Here is a 20,436-nt window from a genome sequence, read left to right on the forward strand (position 1 = left end):
TCTGTTTCTCAGTCCATATTTCTTCTCTATAATCCCTTTTCTATCTCACTCCCTCCTGCCTCATTTCTTTATGTCAGGCGGATTTATCCGCCTGATATACTGTGAAGCTCCTAAATCTTCTTCTTTATGTCAGGCGGATTTATCCGCCTGATATACTGTGAAGCTCTCAAATCTTCTTTCTTCTTTAGTAAAACCAAAAATTGCTACTAGTGCCAGACGCTTGCACCAATTTTGACCAAACTTGGCCACAAGAAGCACTGACCCAAGCTTAATATAACTTCTACACGGATAGGGGTCAAAGGTCACATAAGGGTTATTAGTGGTCATTTTGTGAAAATCTTAAAAATGATACTGCTCCTTTAAATGACATGCTATGACCACCAAACATGGTCACCAAGAACCGCTGGCCCAAGCTTCAAATAAGTTGTACCACAGATTGGGGTCAAAGTTCATGTAAGGCTTGATAGGGGTCATTTGTGAAAATATTTGTGTGAAATGTAATGAAGCAGCTATCATTAGAGGCAGCAATTTGGCTGATAGGCAGTTAGGGGCAGTAACAACATGGAGACATCTAGTCTAGTGTTTTGATAAACAAGAGATAACCACAGACAATGGTTCTGCTGTCTGTGCTTCAAAAGCGTGTAAAGTTTCGTCAGAATTGGTCTATTGCCAGGTGGTGAATGCCGTGCATTCTCTAAATTCAGTAAATTTCCATCGTCAACCGTGTGGAAAATGTCATACGGCCGGGCGGTTTCACAAGTTGCCGGCTCTATCATGCCACTCGCCGCCTGGCTATTGCAACTGCAATCCATACATCAAAACGTGTAAATTTTCGTCTAGTAGGCTATTCCAACTGCAATCCATACACCCTTCATGCAAGACATGACTTGAATCGTCCACACAGGGAGTGAATATTACAAACGGAGTCACCCATTGAGGTAGGCCCATTCGAAATTCACACTCCCTGTGTGGGAGATTAAGATAATGTCTTCGGAGAGGTTGTATGAATTTCAACTGGAACAGCCCAGTTGGGGTGTATGAAACCGCAAGTGGGTGATTCACACGAAACAAACTGAGGTATGTTCAGATGTCAATTTTGTTATATATCTTGAGTGTGACTTGTGATGTGATGCCTGTATGCTAGATATAAACAGCTGCATCATTTCCACGGATGGCTATAGGGGTGTGTGTGTGTGTGGGGGGGGGGTGATATCTTGGCTAAAACTGCATCACGCCTTCCCATGATGCATTTATGAAAATCAATAATCCCACTATATAGTTTATACAGATTACACAATAATGGTGAATAATGGGGGGGGGGTCGGGTGAGTAAGTAAAATGTTGAAATATGACCGCATTAAACTGCAAAAGGTCATGTGAGGTCAAAGGTCAGGTCAAATTACAAGTTGCTCGATTGGGCTGTAACTCGGGAAAATGATCCTTGACTCTTGGGGAGTATGAAACCGCAAAGGTCATGTGAGGTCAAAGGTCAGGTCAAATGTGAAGTTGCTCCGATCAGGCTGTAACTTGGGGAAAATGATCCCTGACACTTGGGGAGTATAAAACCACAAAGGTCAAGTGAGGTCAAAGGTCAGGTCAAATTTGAAGTTGCTCCAATTAGGCTGTAAGTCGGGGAAAATGATCCCTGACACTTTAGGAGTATAAAACCACAAAGGTCATGTGAGGTCAAAGGTCAGGTCAAATTTGAAGTTCCTTTGATCAGGCTGTAACTTGGGGAAAATGATCCCTGACACTTGGGGAGTATAAAACCACAAAGGTCATGTGAGGTCAAAGGTCAGGTCAAATTTGAAGTTGCTCCAATTGGGCTGTAAGTCGGGGAAATGATCCTGACACTTGGGGAGTATGAAACCAAAAGGTCATGTGAGGTCAAAGGTCAGGTCAAATTTGAAGTTCCTTTGATCAGGCTGTAACTTGGGGGAAAATGATCCCTGACACTTGGGGAGTATAAAACCACAAAGGTCATGTGGAGGTCAAAGGTCAGGTCAAATTTGAAGTTGCTCCGATTAGGCTTTAAGTCGGGGAAAATGATCCCTGACACTTGGGGAGTATGAAGCCGCAAAGGTCATGTGAGGTCAAAGGTCAGGGCAAATTTGAAGTTGCTCCAATTAGGCTGTAAGTCGGGGAAATGATCCCTGACACTTTGGGGTATAAAACCACAAAGGTCATGTGAGGTCAAAGGTCAGGTCAAATTTAAAGTTGCTCCAATTGGGCTGTAAGTCGGGGAAATGATCCCTGACACTTGGGGAGTATGAAACCGCAAAGGTCATGTGAGGTCAAAGGTCAGGTCAAATTTAAAGTTGCTCCAATTGGGCAATAAGTCGGGGGAAATGATCCCTTACAATTGGAGAGTATGAAGCCGCAAAGGTCATGTGAGGTCAAAGGTTAGGTCAAATTTGAAGTTGGTCCAATTGGGCTGTAACTCTGGGAAAATCATCCCTGACACTTGGGGAGTATGAAACCACAAAGGTCATGTGAGGTCAAAGGTCAGGTCAAATTGGAAGTTGCTCCAATTAGGCTGTAAGTGGGGGAAAATGATCCCTGACACTTGAGGAGTATGAAACCGCAAAGGTCATGTGAGGTCAAAGGTCAGGTCAAATTTGAAGTTGCTCCGATCAGGCTGTAACTGGCGGCAAATGATCCCTAACACTTGGGGAGTGTAAAACCGAAAAGGTCATCCGAGGTCAAATTTAACGTTGCTTAGAATATGAAACCGAAAAGGTGAACCAAAGACAAAGGTCGGGTCAAATTTAACGTTGCACAGTATTGCTGCGTGATGATGTCATCACAGTCATATCGCCTAACTTACCTCGTGCCCTTGCAAAGGGGCACAGTTGCTCTAGTTCTTTCTTTCTTTCTTCTTTAGTAGAACCAAAAATTGCTACTAGTGCCAGACGCTTGGACCAATGTTGACCAAACTTGGCCACAAGAAGCACTGACCCAAGCTTAATATAACTTCTACACATATAGGGGTCAAAGGTCATGTAAGGGTTATTAGGGGTCATTTTGTGAAAATAAGTTGTACCACAGATTGGGGTCAAAGTTCATGTAAGGCTTAATAGGGTCATTTTGTGAAAATATTTGCGTGAAATGTAATGAAGCAGCTATCATTAGAGGCAGCAACCTTGTGCAGGGAAACAGCTATTCGATAACAAGAGATAAGCATATAGTTTTGTTGCATGCTTGGGCATGTCTACTGGTGTGGTTTTAAGTTTCCAGGAAAATTAACAGTAAATATTGTGCTGGTATTTTGATAATAAGAGGTAAGAGTTGTTAGGTTTGGAAATTATGCTATCCCATGATGCATTTATGAAAATACACACTAAAGGTTTGGAAATGATGCTATCCCATGATGCATTTATGAAAATACACACTAAAGGTATGTGATAAATGCTATATAGTTGCTTGTGCGGTGGGGATGGTGGTCAAATTATATTCCTTCCCATGATGCATTTATGAAAATCAATACATACACACTAAGGCTATATGGTAAATGCTATATAGCAATAATGGTGAATACCAGTACTCGGGTTTGTGGGGGGAATTTTGAAATTTGTCCGATTGGGCTAAAACATAATAATCATAAGGGGATCATGAAACATCAGCTATGGTCATCCAAGGTTAATGTTACAGCTGCTCCGATGGGGCAGTAACTCTGGGGAAATGATCCCTGACACTTGGGGAGTATGTAACCGCAAAAGTCATGTGAGGTCAAAGGTCAGGTCAAATTTAAAGTTGCTCCGATAGTGCTGTAACTTCGGGAAATGATCCCTGACAATTGGGGGAGTATGAAACCACAAAGGTCATGCGAGGTCAAAGGTCAGGTCAAATTTGAAGTTGCTCCGATCGGGCTATAACTTGGACAAAATGATCCCTGACAATTGGGGAGTATGAAACCGCAAAGGTCATGTGAGGTCAAAGGTCAGGTCAAATTTAAAGTTGCTCTGATAGGGCTGTAACCGGGAAAATGATCCCTGACAATTGGGGAGTATGAAACCACAAAGGTCATGCGAGGTCAAAGGTCAGGTCAAATTTAAAGTTGTTCCGATCGTGCTGTAACTTGGAAAAAATGATCCCTGACAATTGGGGAGTATAAAACCGCAAAGGTCGTGTGAGGTCAAAGGTGAGGTCAAATTTTAAGTTGCTTCGATTGGGCTGTAACTCGGGGTAAATGATCCCTGACACTTGAGGAGTATAAAACCGCAAAGGTCAACTGAGGTCAAAGGTCAGGTCAAATTTAAAGTTGCCCCGATTGGCCTGTAACTCAGGGAAACCAATTTCTGACACTTCATGAGTATAAAACTAAAAAGGTCATGCAAGGTCAAAGGTCAGGTCAAATTTAAAGTTGCTCGATTGGGCTGTAACTTAGGGAAAATGATCCCCGACACTTGGGGAGTATGAAACTATAAAGGTCATCTGAGGTCAAAGGTCAGGTCAAATTAAATATTGCTCCGATCAGGCTGTAACAACTTATGGAAATGATCCCTGACACTTGGGGAGTATAAAACCGTAAAGGTCATCCAAGGTTACAGGACAGGAAAGGTCAAATGAGGTCAAATGTTAAAATAGGCCCGATTGGGCTTAAATGTGATGCAAATTATCCTTGATTTGAGATAGCATGAGTAGTCAACTCACGTTTACCCGAGGTCAAAGGTCAAATGAGGTAAATCAGAAGTCATCGCCTGACATTTGTGGCTCGTGAGCCACAGTAGCTCTAGTTCTTTTTTTTCTCCCCATCCACTCCATTTATTTCCTCTCACCATCCCTCTTTTTCTTTTTCTTTTTATCACTCCCTCACTCTCTTCTTTTTCCTTTCTTGGTTCATCCTTTCCCCACTTTTTGTCTCATTCTTCTTTCTTATTCTCCCTCTTCTATATATCTCTCTTTCTCTCTCTCTCTCTTTCTCTCTTATTTCTCATTCTTACATAATTTTCATCACCCTGCTACGATAATTGATTAAAGTAATTTTTTATAATTTTGAGAACAAGTACAAAAAATGGTTCAAAAATGCATTTAAACATAATTATTCACTAACCCTTGCCCAAGAACAAATGATAATGAGACAAATGAAATGAATAAGCAGGCTGCAGGCATGAATACGGTGATTATGTGACTGATGCATGCCTGAACCATATTTTGTACTTGTTCTCAAAATTACAAAAAAATGACATGCGCAATTATCGTAGCAGGGTGACAATATATTACTTGCTATTTGAATAATACCTGTATATACATTCTTTCAATCATTTCAGATACCAGAAAAGTATATGCAACTACAGTGCATCGTAAAGATCACATAGTACGGAGAGGTGGTGGCCCATTTGTGAGAGAGGAATATGATGCACATCCAGAATTATATCGCTCGGTCTTCAGCGAGAAGGTATGTAATGGTGTATATTTTTATGTGACTAATACTTACTCTCTGATCGATTCAGCAAAGGATGTTTATTACGTCGCCCTAAAGTTTTGAAAGGGGGGATGTTCCCCCCCCCCCCTAAAATTTATCAAAGAAGAAAAAAATAAAGCAATAATTGCCCTTTGCATCTCCCTTTTTAGCATGGAAAAATGTTGTGTTTTGGGCCAAAATATGGTAAAATTGTATACTTTTACACACAAAGCGGGCACTGGCCCATAAAATAGCAAAACACACATAATTTGGGGCTGAAATAGTTTGAAATTTAAATTTTTCTCCCACAAAAAAGTCCCAGAAAACCGGAACAAAATGTGCTCGTCCCCCGACCCGCTATAAATTTTAATGTTTCCGCCGCCACTGCTACCAATCAAATTTGTTTTTATTTTTGTTCAAAGTCACCAAACAGGACAAGGCCTATAGTCGCTCACATGGCATAGCCAATTGAATGGGTTACTATCTTGGCTCTTAATTAAAAATTGAACAGTTAGTGGAAATTTCTGCCTTGTCTCCAGGACCTAGTTAAAAATTTTTACATTTATTGATAGCAATTCATTCTATCATCATGATTATTTTTTCCACATTTGGCATGGCAGTAAATTGCAGACTGTGCAGAGTATTCTTTTACTGATGTGGTTATGTTGCAAGGTGTATGAAAAGTTTGTGTACCAGTATTACATAAATTAGTATCTGCACTACCATACTAATTTGTACACGTCCTTTCCCCTGTCCGACAGATTGCACCATGGTCATCATGTATAGTCAACGGAATCTTCTGGAACACCAACCATCCAAGATTTCTAGCCAACATGGACACTAAGATGTTACTAAGCGGCGATACCGTTGCCAAGATGCCAGAGATGCCGGGATGCCCTAATCTACCTCATCGTCTCATAGCTATATGTGACATCACAGCTGACCCTGGTGGCTCCATTGAATTCATCACAGATTGTTCCAGCATTGAGTCACCATTTTGTCTCTATGATGCCGATCACAAACATGAAATCTTCAAAAGTTTGAGGTAGGGTGAACAATGCAAGCCTCTACAATTTGGGTAAAAAGTCTTGTAACCCTTTGCGTGTAAAGAAGCGGAAATGCCAATAGCAGCATAGATACTGATATTGGACTTGTGTCATTCTTTCCATTTGCTTAAAAAGTTACCTTTTTCAGAGTCTTGGTTAGCAACGACGTAGCTTGCGACACCATCACGCTGAATGAAGACGACTCTGAAAAAGGTAACTTTTTAAGCAAATGGAAATGCCAATGTGTTCCAACATTGATTGATGGGGAAAGGGGAAGGATAAATCAGGCTCCGATAAATCGCCTGTCCGATTGCCCGGGGCAATTAAAAATACTGCCGGGCAAGCTAAATCACCAGGCACTCTGCCCGATCGGGCAATTGCAAAATTATTGTGCAAAGACGCCATTATGACTTGCATATTTTACTTACATTAATAGCAATGCAGACAAACAAACAAAATATATTTCTGTACTAATTTCCACAGTTAATTGTTATTGATCGCAGGCTATTCTCCAAAACATACATGCTAGTACATGATTAGTTGATTACACTGTACATATCACCTGTTCATATCGTGGGAACCGGGAATCCCCCATTTCAAATGTTTTGCAATATTAATGAGGTCAATCGGTATTTCCATGACCCCGAAACATGTAGAGTGCATATCGCAGTGTATGTTACCGTACAAGCACATGTTTACTCTTTAATTATTAATGAGGTCAGTCTGATGACGTTATGCCTTTTCCCTGACCCCGAAACACGTACAGTGTATATCGTATACTGTATAATAGGACCATGTACGTACAGCACTCATGAATTATTCAGCGCACGCGGTTGCCGGCCGTCGCAAGCCTGCCCTGGGAGAGTCATCTAATTTGCATAGAACATTATAGCCACAGGCTCACAGCCCACAGCGGCTCTTTGATCTTCTTCTTGTGCTTATTATTGAATTACCAAAAGATATTGAGGATCGGCCGGACGCATCAGCAACAACAAGGGGCTTTCCCTGACGATTAAAATCAGGTCACGACACACTGCACATGTTATCAGTGCACAATGTTGTTCTGATGTTAACGTAAACAATTAATTAATTTCTTTGGAAATATTATTCCACCATGGATTAATTTTTAATTCGCAAGTGGAAAGATGCAGATGCTCCTGATCGGGCTGATTCTGAAAGAGCCAGTGGAACATCTCAAGTGAGTCAACTAGGTCGTACCATGATTTGCGGTACCCTGTGCTATTTTTAGACAATTTTAGCTATTGCAATACTGCAACTTGTTGATGGTTTTCTTTCTCAAATTTTCGGGCATAATCGGGCAAGCAAAAGTTGACCTAAGCTTGCCCGATCGGGCAATTAAAAAAAAAAAATTTATCGGAGCCTGGGATAAATCTTTGTTGTTTATGCAGGATCGTCTTCTTTACCTTTACTTTTATTAGTTGTCTAGAAAGCACCAAATAGTCGTCACTTTGATGACTATGGTGACTATTGGGAGGTCAAAAAGTTAGTACCAAAAGCGCATAAATAACACATTAAGGTCGGAAAAAGAACAGTCATTGCAAGCAACATATTATACAACCAAAACACTAAATACTGTCGAATTCTGCTCACTTTTATAATATTCCAATTCATTTGAACAGAAATAATATGATTATCAGTCCCAGAACGGCGCCAAATATGGATTAAAAGACCTTTGACCTTGGATGTACAACAGCATGTTATGATCTAATGGGAAACTGTGCACATCAACAAACACCATTTCTATCAAAAGCGGCAACGTCTGATATAATTTGAAACCACATAAATTACTAGAGTTGGTTCTTCTCTTGGATTTGGACCAAGCTTTAGAATATCGAATGTTGCGTTTTGAAATAAAACAAACCAGAAATTTATCACCCATTGTAAAAGATATGGTACATGTACCGAATACATGTACATACATTGGCTGACCTTGTGGATTTCCTGGCCCAGCCATGCTAACCACATAAGGAGATTATACGATGAACCTAGTGCAGCTATTGTCATAGCAGGGTATTATTATGTAATACTCCTGATCCATATTTGGCGTTCTCTTGGACTGATTATAGATATTGTAAGTAATTCTTGGCCAAGGTTTAATGTACCTGTTGCGTACATGTAGCGTATTAAGTGTGTACGCATTGTAAGGTATGTGCATGCAATCTTCTGGTTCTACACCCATGTTTATTGCGGAGCTAAAAACATGCAGAGTGTTCCACCCTTTCCAAGAATTTACTGAAATACCTATAGTTTGCTAGAATTAATAGCAATAAATCTGGGCCTTTAAAGCTGGGCTATTCCATAAATTCATACACCCCCTGTGGAAGACATGACCTTAATCACCCACACAGGGAGTGTGAATTTCAAATTCAGCTAACCCTATTTGAAATTCACACTTCCTTTGAGGAGTAAGTCTGCCATAATGGGTGTATGGATTTCAACAAGAGTAGCCTATTATTTAGATTTTATAGTAGAAGTTATGATAATAACATTTTAAGTGAAACTGCTGCAATTAAATATAAGTTTATAAGCATTCCTTAAATATCTTTTTCTATGCATTTTCTTACACAGGTTTTCTGGTGATGGCGTGTTGACATGCTCTATTGATAACATGCCAACTCAGTTACCAAGAGAAGCTACCGATTTCTTTGGTGGACAGTTTCACTCATTCATTCCAGAACTGGTAAGAGCAATATTGAACATTTTTATGCACCTCTTTGCCAGATTGCACAGCCAAATAGGCTGAATGGGTGGCTTAATTTGAAATCTACACCCCCTGTGTGGGAGATTAAGGTTTTGTCTTTGACTGAAATAGCCCTTTTTTTTTTGCATCGTCATCCTAATATGTGATGTGATTAAGCAAAATGAGTCGGATGTCGATCAAAATCAAAATTCAGTTTTTAATCTCATTTCATGCGCTATTCTCAGAGCTTCATTTTACTGAAAACCATATCATAATTAGACTTGTGGTTCCAAAGATATGGCCATTTTAGTGTTGCTCAGAACAATAAAATACAAAGGAAGTTGTATACTATTTTTGATTATATCTCAAAATCAATATTCCCGACATCCGACTCATTTTGCTTGATCACATCACATATGATAATTTAAGAGCACAAATCCTGGCACTTGCCAAATATACTTATTCACTATACTTTGAATATGAATTTAGAACTGATCATGAAACATAACTGGTCACATCGTGGGTATGTTAACAAAATAAACCACTACAGCACCAATCATTCCACTAACCATTTAAACATAATAACTCTGGGACTTGCAGTTAAGAAACGCACACCCTAGACATACCACAATAAAAGTTTGCTGCCAGGATCAGCTCCCCAAGTTTTGTACAAGTTTCATCAGTATAATTTACAGCAGCAACTAATTTGTTCCACAATCTTGAGCAAATGAATGAGTGACCCTGCCAGGCTCAAACCCATACCCTCATGCACCTGAGTCTAGCGCCTTGTCGATTACGCTATCTTGACTGCTATTCAGCCCTCAAATTTAGAATTTGAAAGGACAGCCAATCCAAGACAATTTGAAAAAGGTACACAGGCAATTATATGCTTTTCAATGGCTTGAAAATAGACAGAAATGTAGGGCACGAAGGCAACACTATAGGGCGTCAAAGTCAATTGCGTTCAGTAATTTTAAGGTCTGCTCCTATGGCATTAAGGAGTGAGGGGCAAATAAAACCCAATTAGCTATAAAAATTTTGTGCAATGATCGTGTTAGGATAACAAAGCAGTGTTGTTTTGTGTCTGTATATCTTTGGTTTTCATAATTCTTATGTAATTACTTTGCTGTAATGAATTGCTTCATTTTTCCAACAGTTAACGTCCGATGCCAGCGTACCGTTTGAGATATCAAATTTCAGTAAGACAATTGGAGATGTAAGTATGGTTTCTTACCGGGTTAAGTTTTTGTGTTTTAAGGGGAGTGGGATGGCAGGAGCCACATTTCCAGTTTTAGAGATTCAACTAAAAAACTGCAATATATTTCATCATATTAACCCTAACTCTACCAGGTACTACAAAATACTACTTAATATATGCACTGTTCGTGCGTGCATCCCACGTGATGTGATGACGCAATCGCCCTAAAAGATATATAGGCACGCTTTCGCTGGCCAGGCCAGAGCAAGACACATAGCAAAGTGTCGTCGACCTAGTGCTTGGCATGCAAGGGGGTTCAGGTTTGAATCTCTCTATATTCATTCCTTCTTTCTCTTCCTGTTGCCAAAAAGGGTTAATACAATTTGGTATTGAAATGAGTCAAGGAAACCAAAAATCACAGTTCTTGTGTAAAGCCAATAATATATCAAAACAAAAGTTTTTAGACATTTTCCCGCTCCGGAGTAAAATTGTGCACATAGGGTGAAAATGAGACTCCTCAAGCCTTGGGATCTTCTTTATAGAACCCATACCATTACTCTTGTGTGTCAGCTTTATTTGTCTCATTATGTGTGCAAAAAGCACTAGGTCTCTGTATGAGAGTTAACATTTCCCCCATTGATGTAGTGTCCCATTTTTTCTCTGTTTTATTGTTTTAATCCATGTTATGGCTCTATGACAGTGGCGTATCCAGCACTTTTTCAGATGGTGGGCAAGGGAGGGGGGCAAGGCAACTCTCCTGGGGGGAAAACTTTGATGAAAATGGCCAAAAATGGGCTAAAAACTACAAAAAATCGTAAATATCAGGGCAGCCAGTATCTGGGGAGGGGGCTTGTCCAAGCCACTGCTATGGCCTTAAACTAGCCACCTCATTTCCTCATCCAAGTTTGCTCCTGTGATGGGCAATAAGTAATGTCTGTGTCAAAATATGATAAAAGTTTTGTGAGCTCAGAAGTAGTACAGATTCATAACTCAATATGAGCAATATGATTCATAACTCCATATTAGCAGCAAATTAGGGATTGGCCATTTTATTACATGACAGGCATACCTTAATTTGTAACTAATACATGGACTTATGTTGTTTTGATAGGATCGGTTACCTCATTATAAAGACATATATTTTAAGCTTTGGCTTAATTATGTAATGTTTTCTTCCAGGCTGTGATTGCGTCTAATGGAAAACTGACATCGAAATATGAATACATCAGCTCATTGCGAGACAAAACTATGTAAGTTGTTTAAAAAAAGGGTTTTTTTAGAGGTTTCAACGCCAACACCCACAGTACATTTGCATGACACAATCCCAAATCTCATGAAAACTTAATACTACAGTCAGTCTACTCTGAAGCACAATGTACGGACGCGGATGCATACATTGTGCCGACTTTGAAGACATGTACCTGCAGCAGAGGCGCAGCACTGCGCACTGTATCTGTATAGCGTTGTCACTTTGTACTTCAGAGTGGACAAACTGTATGAATATGTCCCTGAAATCACTCAAAATAATAGCTGAGTAGGCTGAAATTTGCCAGAACAAAAGAAAAAGCAACATTGTAATTGTTTTCAGAGAGATTTCAGTGTATTTTTTTTTCAGTGTTGTGTGACAAGTGGCTATTATCTGCTTAAATGAACAGTGATCCAGACCAGTAATTTCCATAACAGTGGAATATGATAGCTAGTATCAATGGGATTATACAGTGACTGAAAAGGTTCATCAGGTCTGTTAATTAATCAGCTATTTAGAGTTAATCTGTCAAGACCAAGTCTTACTTGGTCTTGACAAATTAGCTCTAAATAGGGCTTACAGAGTGACCAATCCGTACCGCAAAATGTGGGCATGTTGCTTAATGCTTATGGGGGTTGACGCTAAGGAGTGCCTGAGCGAACTAAAAAATAGCGCGAGCATACACAAAAGAGACTTCTTACGTAAGACAAGCGATATTGCCAGACGTCAGCTGAATTCGGCTGAATTCAAGTACATTTAGAGAGCATAGGCATGGAATATAATGTGTTATCAATCGATGGACCAATAATTTTTAAGGATGTTTCAGTCCATTTTTATTGTGGATGGAATGACAGCGGTACTAGTTGTAAACTTTAAATGAAAACTGAAGGCAAATAAATAAATATTTACCTGCTGATATATCTGTTCATAATTTTTTTCAGAAATTTTGCATAATTACAATAATGCAGGCACATTTAACAATTGCTATTTTCAACACGACAAGACTATTTGATGAACCCATTCTAAATATGCACATTTTTTTAATGAATGAATAAAAGATGATATGGGCTTCTGGCAGGGCTTGATCTTATTCTCATGAACCAGAAAAGTTAGAGCCCTCACCCCCCATTGTTTAAATTTTTTCTCATGAAGATAGATTGAGCTAGCTGGAAAAAGAATTTACTGCTGGTTGCCTTTGAGTTCCTGCTCAAAACTAAGCCTGGCTTGCAAAGATTTATTGTGGTACGTCTAGGGGTGAGCGCTACTTAACTCAAAGTCCATGTATGTTATTGGAGACTTGGAGTAAAGTGATTGGGCGATTCCAGTTGAAATCTATACCCCCTGTGAAAAACACAATCTTATTCTCCCACACAGTGACTGTGAATTTCGTAATGGGGTTACCTGAATGGTGACTCCCATTTGATATCCACACCATCTGTGTGGGAGATTAAGATCATGTCTTCCATAGGGGGTGTATGGATTTCAACTGGAATAGCCCATTGGGGCATAAGTGATCAATGACAATCTGTCAAGTAAGCTGAAGACTTGCAGATTTGGTAGATTAAGATCATATGTTCCATAGGGTGTATGAATTTCAAATAGAAAAAACCATTGGGGCATAAGTGGTCAGTGACAATCTGTCAAGTATGCTGAAGACCCACAGAGTTGGTAAAGTGCACCATAAACCAAGGTGTGTTTTTTTTTCTTCTCATGTCATATCTAAAATTTGTGTTATTTGCGTTTTCAGGGAAATTCCAGTATCGGTCTCAGCAGCCAAGCACAAAGTGTTATTACTTGGATCAGGCAACATGGCGTTATCAACATGTGATTATCTCATGAAAGATGGTTCAGTTGCAGTCACAGTAGGTAAGTATTATAACTAAAGTCCTGATGAAGTCAGAGCCACATCTGACGAAAGCTTGACCATTTTCACACAGTGACTGGCTGCACCAGTACTGTAGTTTTCACGCATTGACCGGCTGCATTGGTAATGTGATATCTGACGGCGCACCCAAATAAAAATTCAGTTGTTATGGAATCCCGTCGTGAAAGCCCATCTACTTACTAGTATATATTATAGCTACTCACCTTCCATGACAAACTGACATATTAGGGATGGAATCAAAACTCGACCGGCGGTTGACTGCTGGTTCCGTCCAGTTTCTATTGTTCTAAACAATGGAAACCGGGCATAACCAGTGGTCAACTGTTGGTCGTGTTTTGATTTCATCCCTTATTTACTATTACCAGATAGTGTTTAAAAATTGTTTGTCTTGCCGGAGTCTACTTAGGTAGAATCATAAAATTTTGAAGTTTACAATATCTCCTTCAAGATGACAATTTTCTTTAAAAAATGATGGTTCAACAATGTTTGCAGATTAAATAATTACAAAGTTATGACCAAAAGTATGCCCAAATTTGCATTGGCAATTGCAATTTTTCAAAAAGTTTGTTCACCTCCTAATCATGGCTTGCCATTCAGCATGATTCGACATTTTCATTTTCATATGACAGCATCTGCAGACAAAGAAGAAGCAGAAGTGTTAGCAGATCGATGGGAGAACACATCACCAGTCTACCATAATGTGGAAACTCATGAGGACCAACTAGATAAGCTCATCAAGGAGCACGATTTAGTCATGAGGTACAGTGTGTGAATTTCAGAAGGAATCTTTTGTTTTGTGGGGTTTTTTGCAAGCATCCAATTTGGATCCTAAAATTGAGTTTTATTATACGTCATAGAAGAACAACATCATTATTTGCCTCGTTGTTTTACACCAAAAATAATTATGTCGCCCGTGTTATATCAGACGATAGATGCACGACAGCGGCTAAAAACAATGCATTTATTCTCATTCAAATTAAATCCTACATTTTACAATGAATTACCTAGAGCTTAGAATCAATGTGCACATGCTGAACCGTGCTATATCGTGTCATATCACACAGCTAAGAACCAGTAAGATTACAGGAATTTTCTCAAGTGTTGAATCATGTATTTGCTAAATGTGTTTTATGTGTTTTATTTGTTTTTACTAAAATGGTGTATTTTCTCTTCTCTTTTCCTGTAGTCTGTTACCTCTGAGGTTTCATCCTGCTGTTGCCAAGAAGTGTGTACAGCACAAAGTTAACATGGTCACCACCAGCTATGTGTCGCCACAAATGAGGGCGCTACAACAAGCGTAAGTATTTGAGTGTGTTTTTAAGAATTTGATAAAATATTCATTCATTTCATTTCACTACAAAGTATCTTCAAGCACCACAATCCATAGCTAGTGAGGCAATGGCATCTGGTTGTTGTTGTTGTTGTTATTATTGTTGTTCACTTCCTCAGATACAGCCTAAGGGTGCCATTGTTGTAAAAATGACCTCTGATAGACGCCCACCTTTTGAATCGTTTAAAAGAGGAAATACAGTATAGGCCTATAATTTTCATTTCATCAATTTTTACATCTAACCTACTCTGCACTATAATTTGACAATAAATATTTTGAACCATACACTCCAACTCTTAAAATAAAAAAAAACACATTTTGAATTTAGGTTATAAGTTTTTTTCCCATGGCCTAATAGGGAAAATTGTTTTTTACTATCATGAAAGTTCATCTGTGTTGGTAATCAAATAAATGAAGAATTGAACTTTTGTTCACAACACATAAAGTTGCTCACCTGAAATTTTCGGTTGTTATTACTACAACCTTCTTCAGCAGAATGATCCAGTTCGTTGATCGATTTGACGACTCTTGACTTGTGACGTCAGAACTGGATCGTAAACTCTCGCACGTTTTCGGAACCATCTCCGTTTTTCTTTGCATTGCAAACACCAGGATATAACACCGGTGAGTTTACGACTGTCCAGTACGGTTAAAGGAAACAAAGCGAATAACATCTTAAGACGCGCAGAGAGAGCCTTGTTAAATGTTAGAGTCGGACAAATTGTTAATAAGATCAACAATCTAAACCAGGAAAAACAAAGACTAGAAAACATCGTTTTGAGTGACAGTAGTGTGTTACCTGATACGATCAAAGAGGAAGTTAAATCACGTACTGCAAAATCGCAATTAAAAGAGCACGAAGTGTCAAAAGTACGGCAACAAAATAAATTCTCTCGCTTGTTGGAACATAAAAATGAGCTTAATTCAAAGAAATTGAATAATAACCTAGCATCGGAGTGTATTAGCAAGTGGGTGAAAAATTGCTCGCAAAGAATTCTGAATGATCCCGAGTTATCAGTGTTAGCTAAGGGATTGAATTACGCTGTTGCGCCTAATAAATTTCCCGTTGTGGACATAATAACTTCCACGGAAACGGCCTGTAGAAATCTATCGGATCGCGACAGGGGTGAGCTAAGATCGAAAGTCGCTAACTTGTTAAGTAGACCGAAGAAACTTGACAATAACTTGAATAAAGAGGAATTAAAAGCTGTTGACAATCTTAAGAAAGACAAGGACATACGCATATTACCAGCGGATAAAGGGAGGATTGTTGTTGTATTAGACACGGCAGAGTACCAGCAAAAGTGTGAACAACTTCTTGGTGATACAACTACTTACACAAATCTTGGCACTAAAGACCCTACTACCAAATATAAGAAAGAACTTGTGTCTGTGTTACAAGAATTGGAAAAGGAAGGTGCGATAAATCGCGATGAATATAGGAAGCTTTATCCTACTACAGAATCACCACCGAAATTCTATGGCTTGCCAAAAGTGCACAAAAAGGACATACCTCTAAGGCCTATAGTTAGTAGCGTTGGCTCAATTACATACAACAGTGCCAAATTTATCGCTGACATTCTTTCACCATTGGTTGGTAAAACTACCCATCATATTGCCAACTCGCAAGACTTTTCCGAGCGCATAAAGAACGAAAGGGTAGAGGACGACGAAGAACTTAGATCCTATGACGTCACTGCCCTGTTCACTTCAGTGCCTATAGAGAAAGCCCTCGATATAATTCGTGATGATCTGATCAGTGATACTACGCTAGATGAAAGAACAAATCTGTCAGCGGGCCAAGTGGTAAAACTTCTTGAAGTTTGTTTACGTTGTACATATTTTGTTTACAATGGAGTGTTTTATTTACAAATACACGGAGCGGCAATGGGGAGCCCAGTCAGTCCAATTGTATGCAATCTGTATTTGGAACATTTGGAACAATTGGCCATCTCTACTGCTCCTCATCCTCCATTGTGGTGGTTCAGATATGTTGACGACACCCACACCAAATTAAAGAAACGCTACGCCCAGGAATTCACTGATCACTTAAATTCGCTAGATCCGGATATCAAATTCACCACAGAGGGTGAAGATAACAGGACTCTGGCCTTCTTGGACACTCTAACAGTCATAAAACCGGACGGCTCACTCAACATCAAGATCTATCGCAAACCCACACATACAGACCAGTATCTGAACTTTTCTTCGAATCACCCTTTACAACACAAACTGGGAGTGATACACACGCTTTTTCATCGCGCAGAGACAGTTATTTCCGACCCGGTAGATTGTGACGAAGAGAAGTTGCACATCACTGAAGCCCTCTCTAAGTGTGGGTACCCCAAGTGGGCATTTGACAGGCTAAACAAACCAAAGGACATAAGTAAACCGCCGAAGGACAGTACGAACACCAACAAAGGACAAGTCGTTATCCCTTATGTCAAAGGCATCTCCGATGCCTTAAAACGCATTACAGCTCGTATGGCATAAGAGTGTGTTTTAAGCCAACGCGCACACTGCGTCAACTGTTAGTTGCGCCGAAGGACAAAACGGACAAAAAGGACGTCACGGGTCCCGTATATCTGATTCCTTGCCAGGGTCAGACCACCCGGGGTCCTTGCTCGGAATCATACATAGGGGAGACTGGCAGGTCTCTCAAAACACGGTTCCTTGAGCACAGGCGGCCTAGCTCTACCTCGTCCGAGGTATCTCAGCACATACACATAGAGTCCCCAGGACATCACGTGGACCTAGAGAAAGTGCAGATCCTCGACAGAGAACCTCGGTACTTCGAAAGAGGAGTCAAAGAGGCCATCCACATCCGGGCCAACCAACCTTCTCTGAATAAGGACGGGGGGCGCTACAACTTAGCAAGAGTCTACGATCCAGTTCTGACGTCACAAGTCAAGAGTCGTCAAATCGATCAACGAACTGGATCATTCTGCTGAAGAAGGTTGTAGTAATAACAACCGAAAATTTCAGGTGAGCAACTTTATGTGTTGTGAACAAAAGTTCAATTCTTCATTTATAAAATTGTTTTTTGTTTGTTTGCCTGTAGTGCTGTGGATGCCAATATATGCCTAGTTAATGAGGTTGGTCTGGATCCAGGAATAGATCATATGCTGGCTATGGAGAGTTTCTCACAAATCAAAGAAGAAGGTGGCAAAGTAAGTACTAACATTCTTACTATTTCATCCTACAAGCATTAATAATAATAATAATAAATAAATAAAATTTATAAAGCGCCTTATAATGTAAAAACAAACTCAAAGCGCTGAACAAGCTTAAAAACCATTAAAATATACCATAGATTTACATGAGAACAACATATTAAACAAAATTAAAAGTTAACTACAAGATTAAAATGCACTTAATTTACACTTAAATAGATTTACCAATGAAACATGTTAAGAATCAATAAAAGTCAATAACATCGGAGCTACCCCGTGCAGTGCCTTGAAAGTGAGCAAAGCGATCTTATACGCAATACGCTGTTGCACGGGCAGCCAATGGAGGTCCCTAAGAACAGGCTTCATATGTTCTCGCTTTCCGCATTTGGTTACAAGTCGTGCTGCGAATTCTGTACTCTTTGTAATTTCGCATGAGTTGATATTCCTGAAGACCGTGACAGCAATGCGTTACACGAGTCTAACCGAAAAGAAACAAATGCACCTGTCAAGATAACGGCGAAGTTGTCCAATCCGGTAAATGGCAAATGATGCAGCTCGAACGACACTATTTACGTGATCTTTCATGTCCAAGGAACCATCAAATAGGACACCAAGACTTTTTGCTACTCGCGATGTCTCAAGTTCAGACGTGCCGATGGTGATTTTCGGGAAAGACGGTGTTTTCACGAATTTGGAACTAATGTGAATCACCTCCGTCTTGGAGTCATTCAACACCAGTCTATTCACAGCAGTCCATGTCTTGATGTCACGGAGACAGCGCTCCAGCCGCGGGATGACAGATTCGCGTTCGCTTGGATGGAGAAGCAGGTAAAGTTGCGTGTCATCCGCATAAGTCATAAAATTGATGTCATGTGCATCAATGACATCACCAAGAGGAGCAGAAAACAGTGTGAATAGAAGTGGACCATTTACCGATCCTTGAGGGACACCCTCGTGGAGACAGGTACTATCAGATGTCTCACCCTTTATGACAACTGTTTGATATCTGTTCTTCAGATATGACTCGTACCACTTAAGTGCTGTTCCACGTATACCATATCTCATACGTAAACGTTCGAGGAGAGCATGATGGGAAAGCGTGTCAAACGCTGCAGAGAAATCAAGTAAGATTAGAACAGCCTCGAGGTGTTTGTCTGCAGCTAGAAGGATATCATTATGGATTCTTGTGAGAGCAGTTTCTGTCGAGTGGTATTTCCGGTAAGCCGACTGGTTAGATGCATACAGATTATTGTTCACAAGATATTCTGTCAATTGGGTAGCCGATACGCGCTCAATTGTCTTTGATAGGAACTTAAAGATTTGAGATCGGCCGATAGTTTTTCATATCGTTTCTGTCACAGTTGGCTTTCTTTACCAGGGGAGTAACTTGCGCTACTTTCAGAGATGGGGGCATCAGACCAGAGAGCAGTGAAGAGTTTATGATGTTAGTCAAATGCGGTAGGAGTGGATCCAAGCATTTCTTGAGCAGATCTGTAGGGATTGGATCCAAGGGGCAAGATTTTGTTGCCGATTTCAGCACAATCTGATGGACGTCCTCAGGTGACACTTCACGAAACGCAGTGAATGTACTCTCACACGACTCAGACAAAGTGATGGACAACTCAGGAGGATCAATGTTGTCAAGCTTATCCAGGAGTTTATACACTTTCTCCTTGAAATAATGTGCAAAGTTGTTTGCGAGATCCTTGCGACATGAATGATCCGGCAGAACAGTAGATGTAGTTGATTTGCTGAGTTTGTCAACAATCTTGAACAGCTGTCGATCATCACATGCGGCGATTTTAGCATGATGGTATTCACACTTTGCATCCTCAACTTTCTTGCGATGGTCTTTGCAGTACTACGTATATACTTGGCGATCAACTTCTAACCCAGTCTTTAACCACTTCCGCTCAAATCGCCGCTTTATACATTTTGACTCACGCAGGTTCTCATCAAACCACGGCGAATTCGGTCTATGCACGATGGTCCGTGTTTGCATAGGAGCATGAATATCTAGCAGGCCAGACAAAATGGATTCATATTGATCGACGAGAATTGAAGGATCATCAAATGCGTCTTGAGAAGCATTACCGAGCATGTGGGAGGATGTCACTATGTCTCTCTTGAAACTGTTCACATCTATGGCGCGAAAATAACTTTTACCTGAGCAGGTTCTTGAATATCCAGAAGACATTTGATGGCTTTGTGATCTGAAGGTAAGCCATGTACAACAGTCACATCAGAGACAAGTTCATCGGACACTCGCGAGATGAAAAGGTCCAAAGTATGGCCACTACGGTGTGTTGCTTCCTGGATGTGTTGACGAAGTCCGGAAGAATCCAAAAGATCCAAGAACCTAATCGCATCTCGATCAGACGCATCATCAACGTGAAAGTTTAAATCACCGGTGATTAGAAGCCGACCGGGGACGATTGGTAAGTAACTCAAGA

General features: G+C 40.1%; 1 protein-coding gene across 5 annotated transcripts in view; it reads left to right on the plus strand.

Moving 5' to 3' along the window:
- The window catches only part of LOC140159316 (alpha-aminoadipic semialdehyde synthase, mitochondrial-like), a 46,317-nt gene that overhangs the window by 9,098 nt on the left and 16,783 nt on the right, over nucleotides 1-20,436 (plus strand). For all 5 annotated transcript variants that reach the window (XM_072182743.1, XM_072182747.1, XM_072182746.1 and 2 more), the window contains 9 exons: nucleotides 5,271-5,398; nucleotides 6,166-6,449; nucleotides 9,040-9,151; nucleotides 10,308-10,367; nucleotides 11,529-11,599; nucleotides 13,343-13,461; nucleotides 14,110-14,239; nucleotides 14,667-14,777; nucleotides 17,872-17,980. In XM_072182743.1, the coding sequence (XP_072038844.1) occupies nucleotides 5,271-5,398; nucleotides 6,166-6,449; nucleotides 9,040-9,151; nucleotides 10,308-10,367; nucleotides 11,529-11,599; nucleotides 13,343-13,461; nucleotides 14,110-14,239; nucleotides 14,667-14,777; nucleotides 17,872-17,980 (1,124 nt within the window). The remainder of the gene's footprint in view (nucleotides 1-5,270; nucleotides 5,399-6,165; nucleotides 6,450-9,039; nucleotides 9,152-10,307; nucleotides 10,368-11,528; nucleotides 11,600-13,342; nucleotides 13,462-14,109; nucleotides 14,240-14,666; nucleotides 14,778-17,871; nucleotides 17,981-20,436) is intronic.

The sequence above is a fragment of the Amphiura filiformis genome, chromosome 8 (genome assembly GCF_039555335.1).
Source record: "Amphiura filiformis chromosome 8, Afil_fr2py, whole genome shotgun sequence".
NCBI classification, from domain to species: Eukaryota; Metazoa; Echinodermata; class Ophiuroidea; order Amphilepidida; family Amphiuridae; genus Amphiura; species Amphiura filiformis.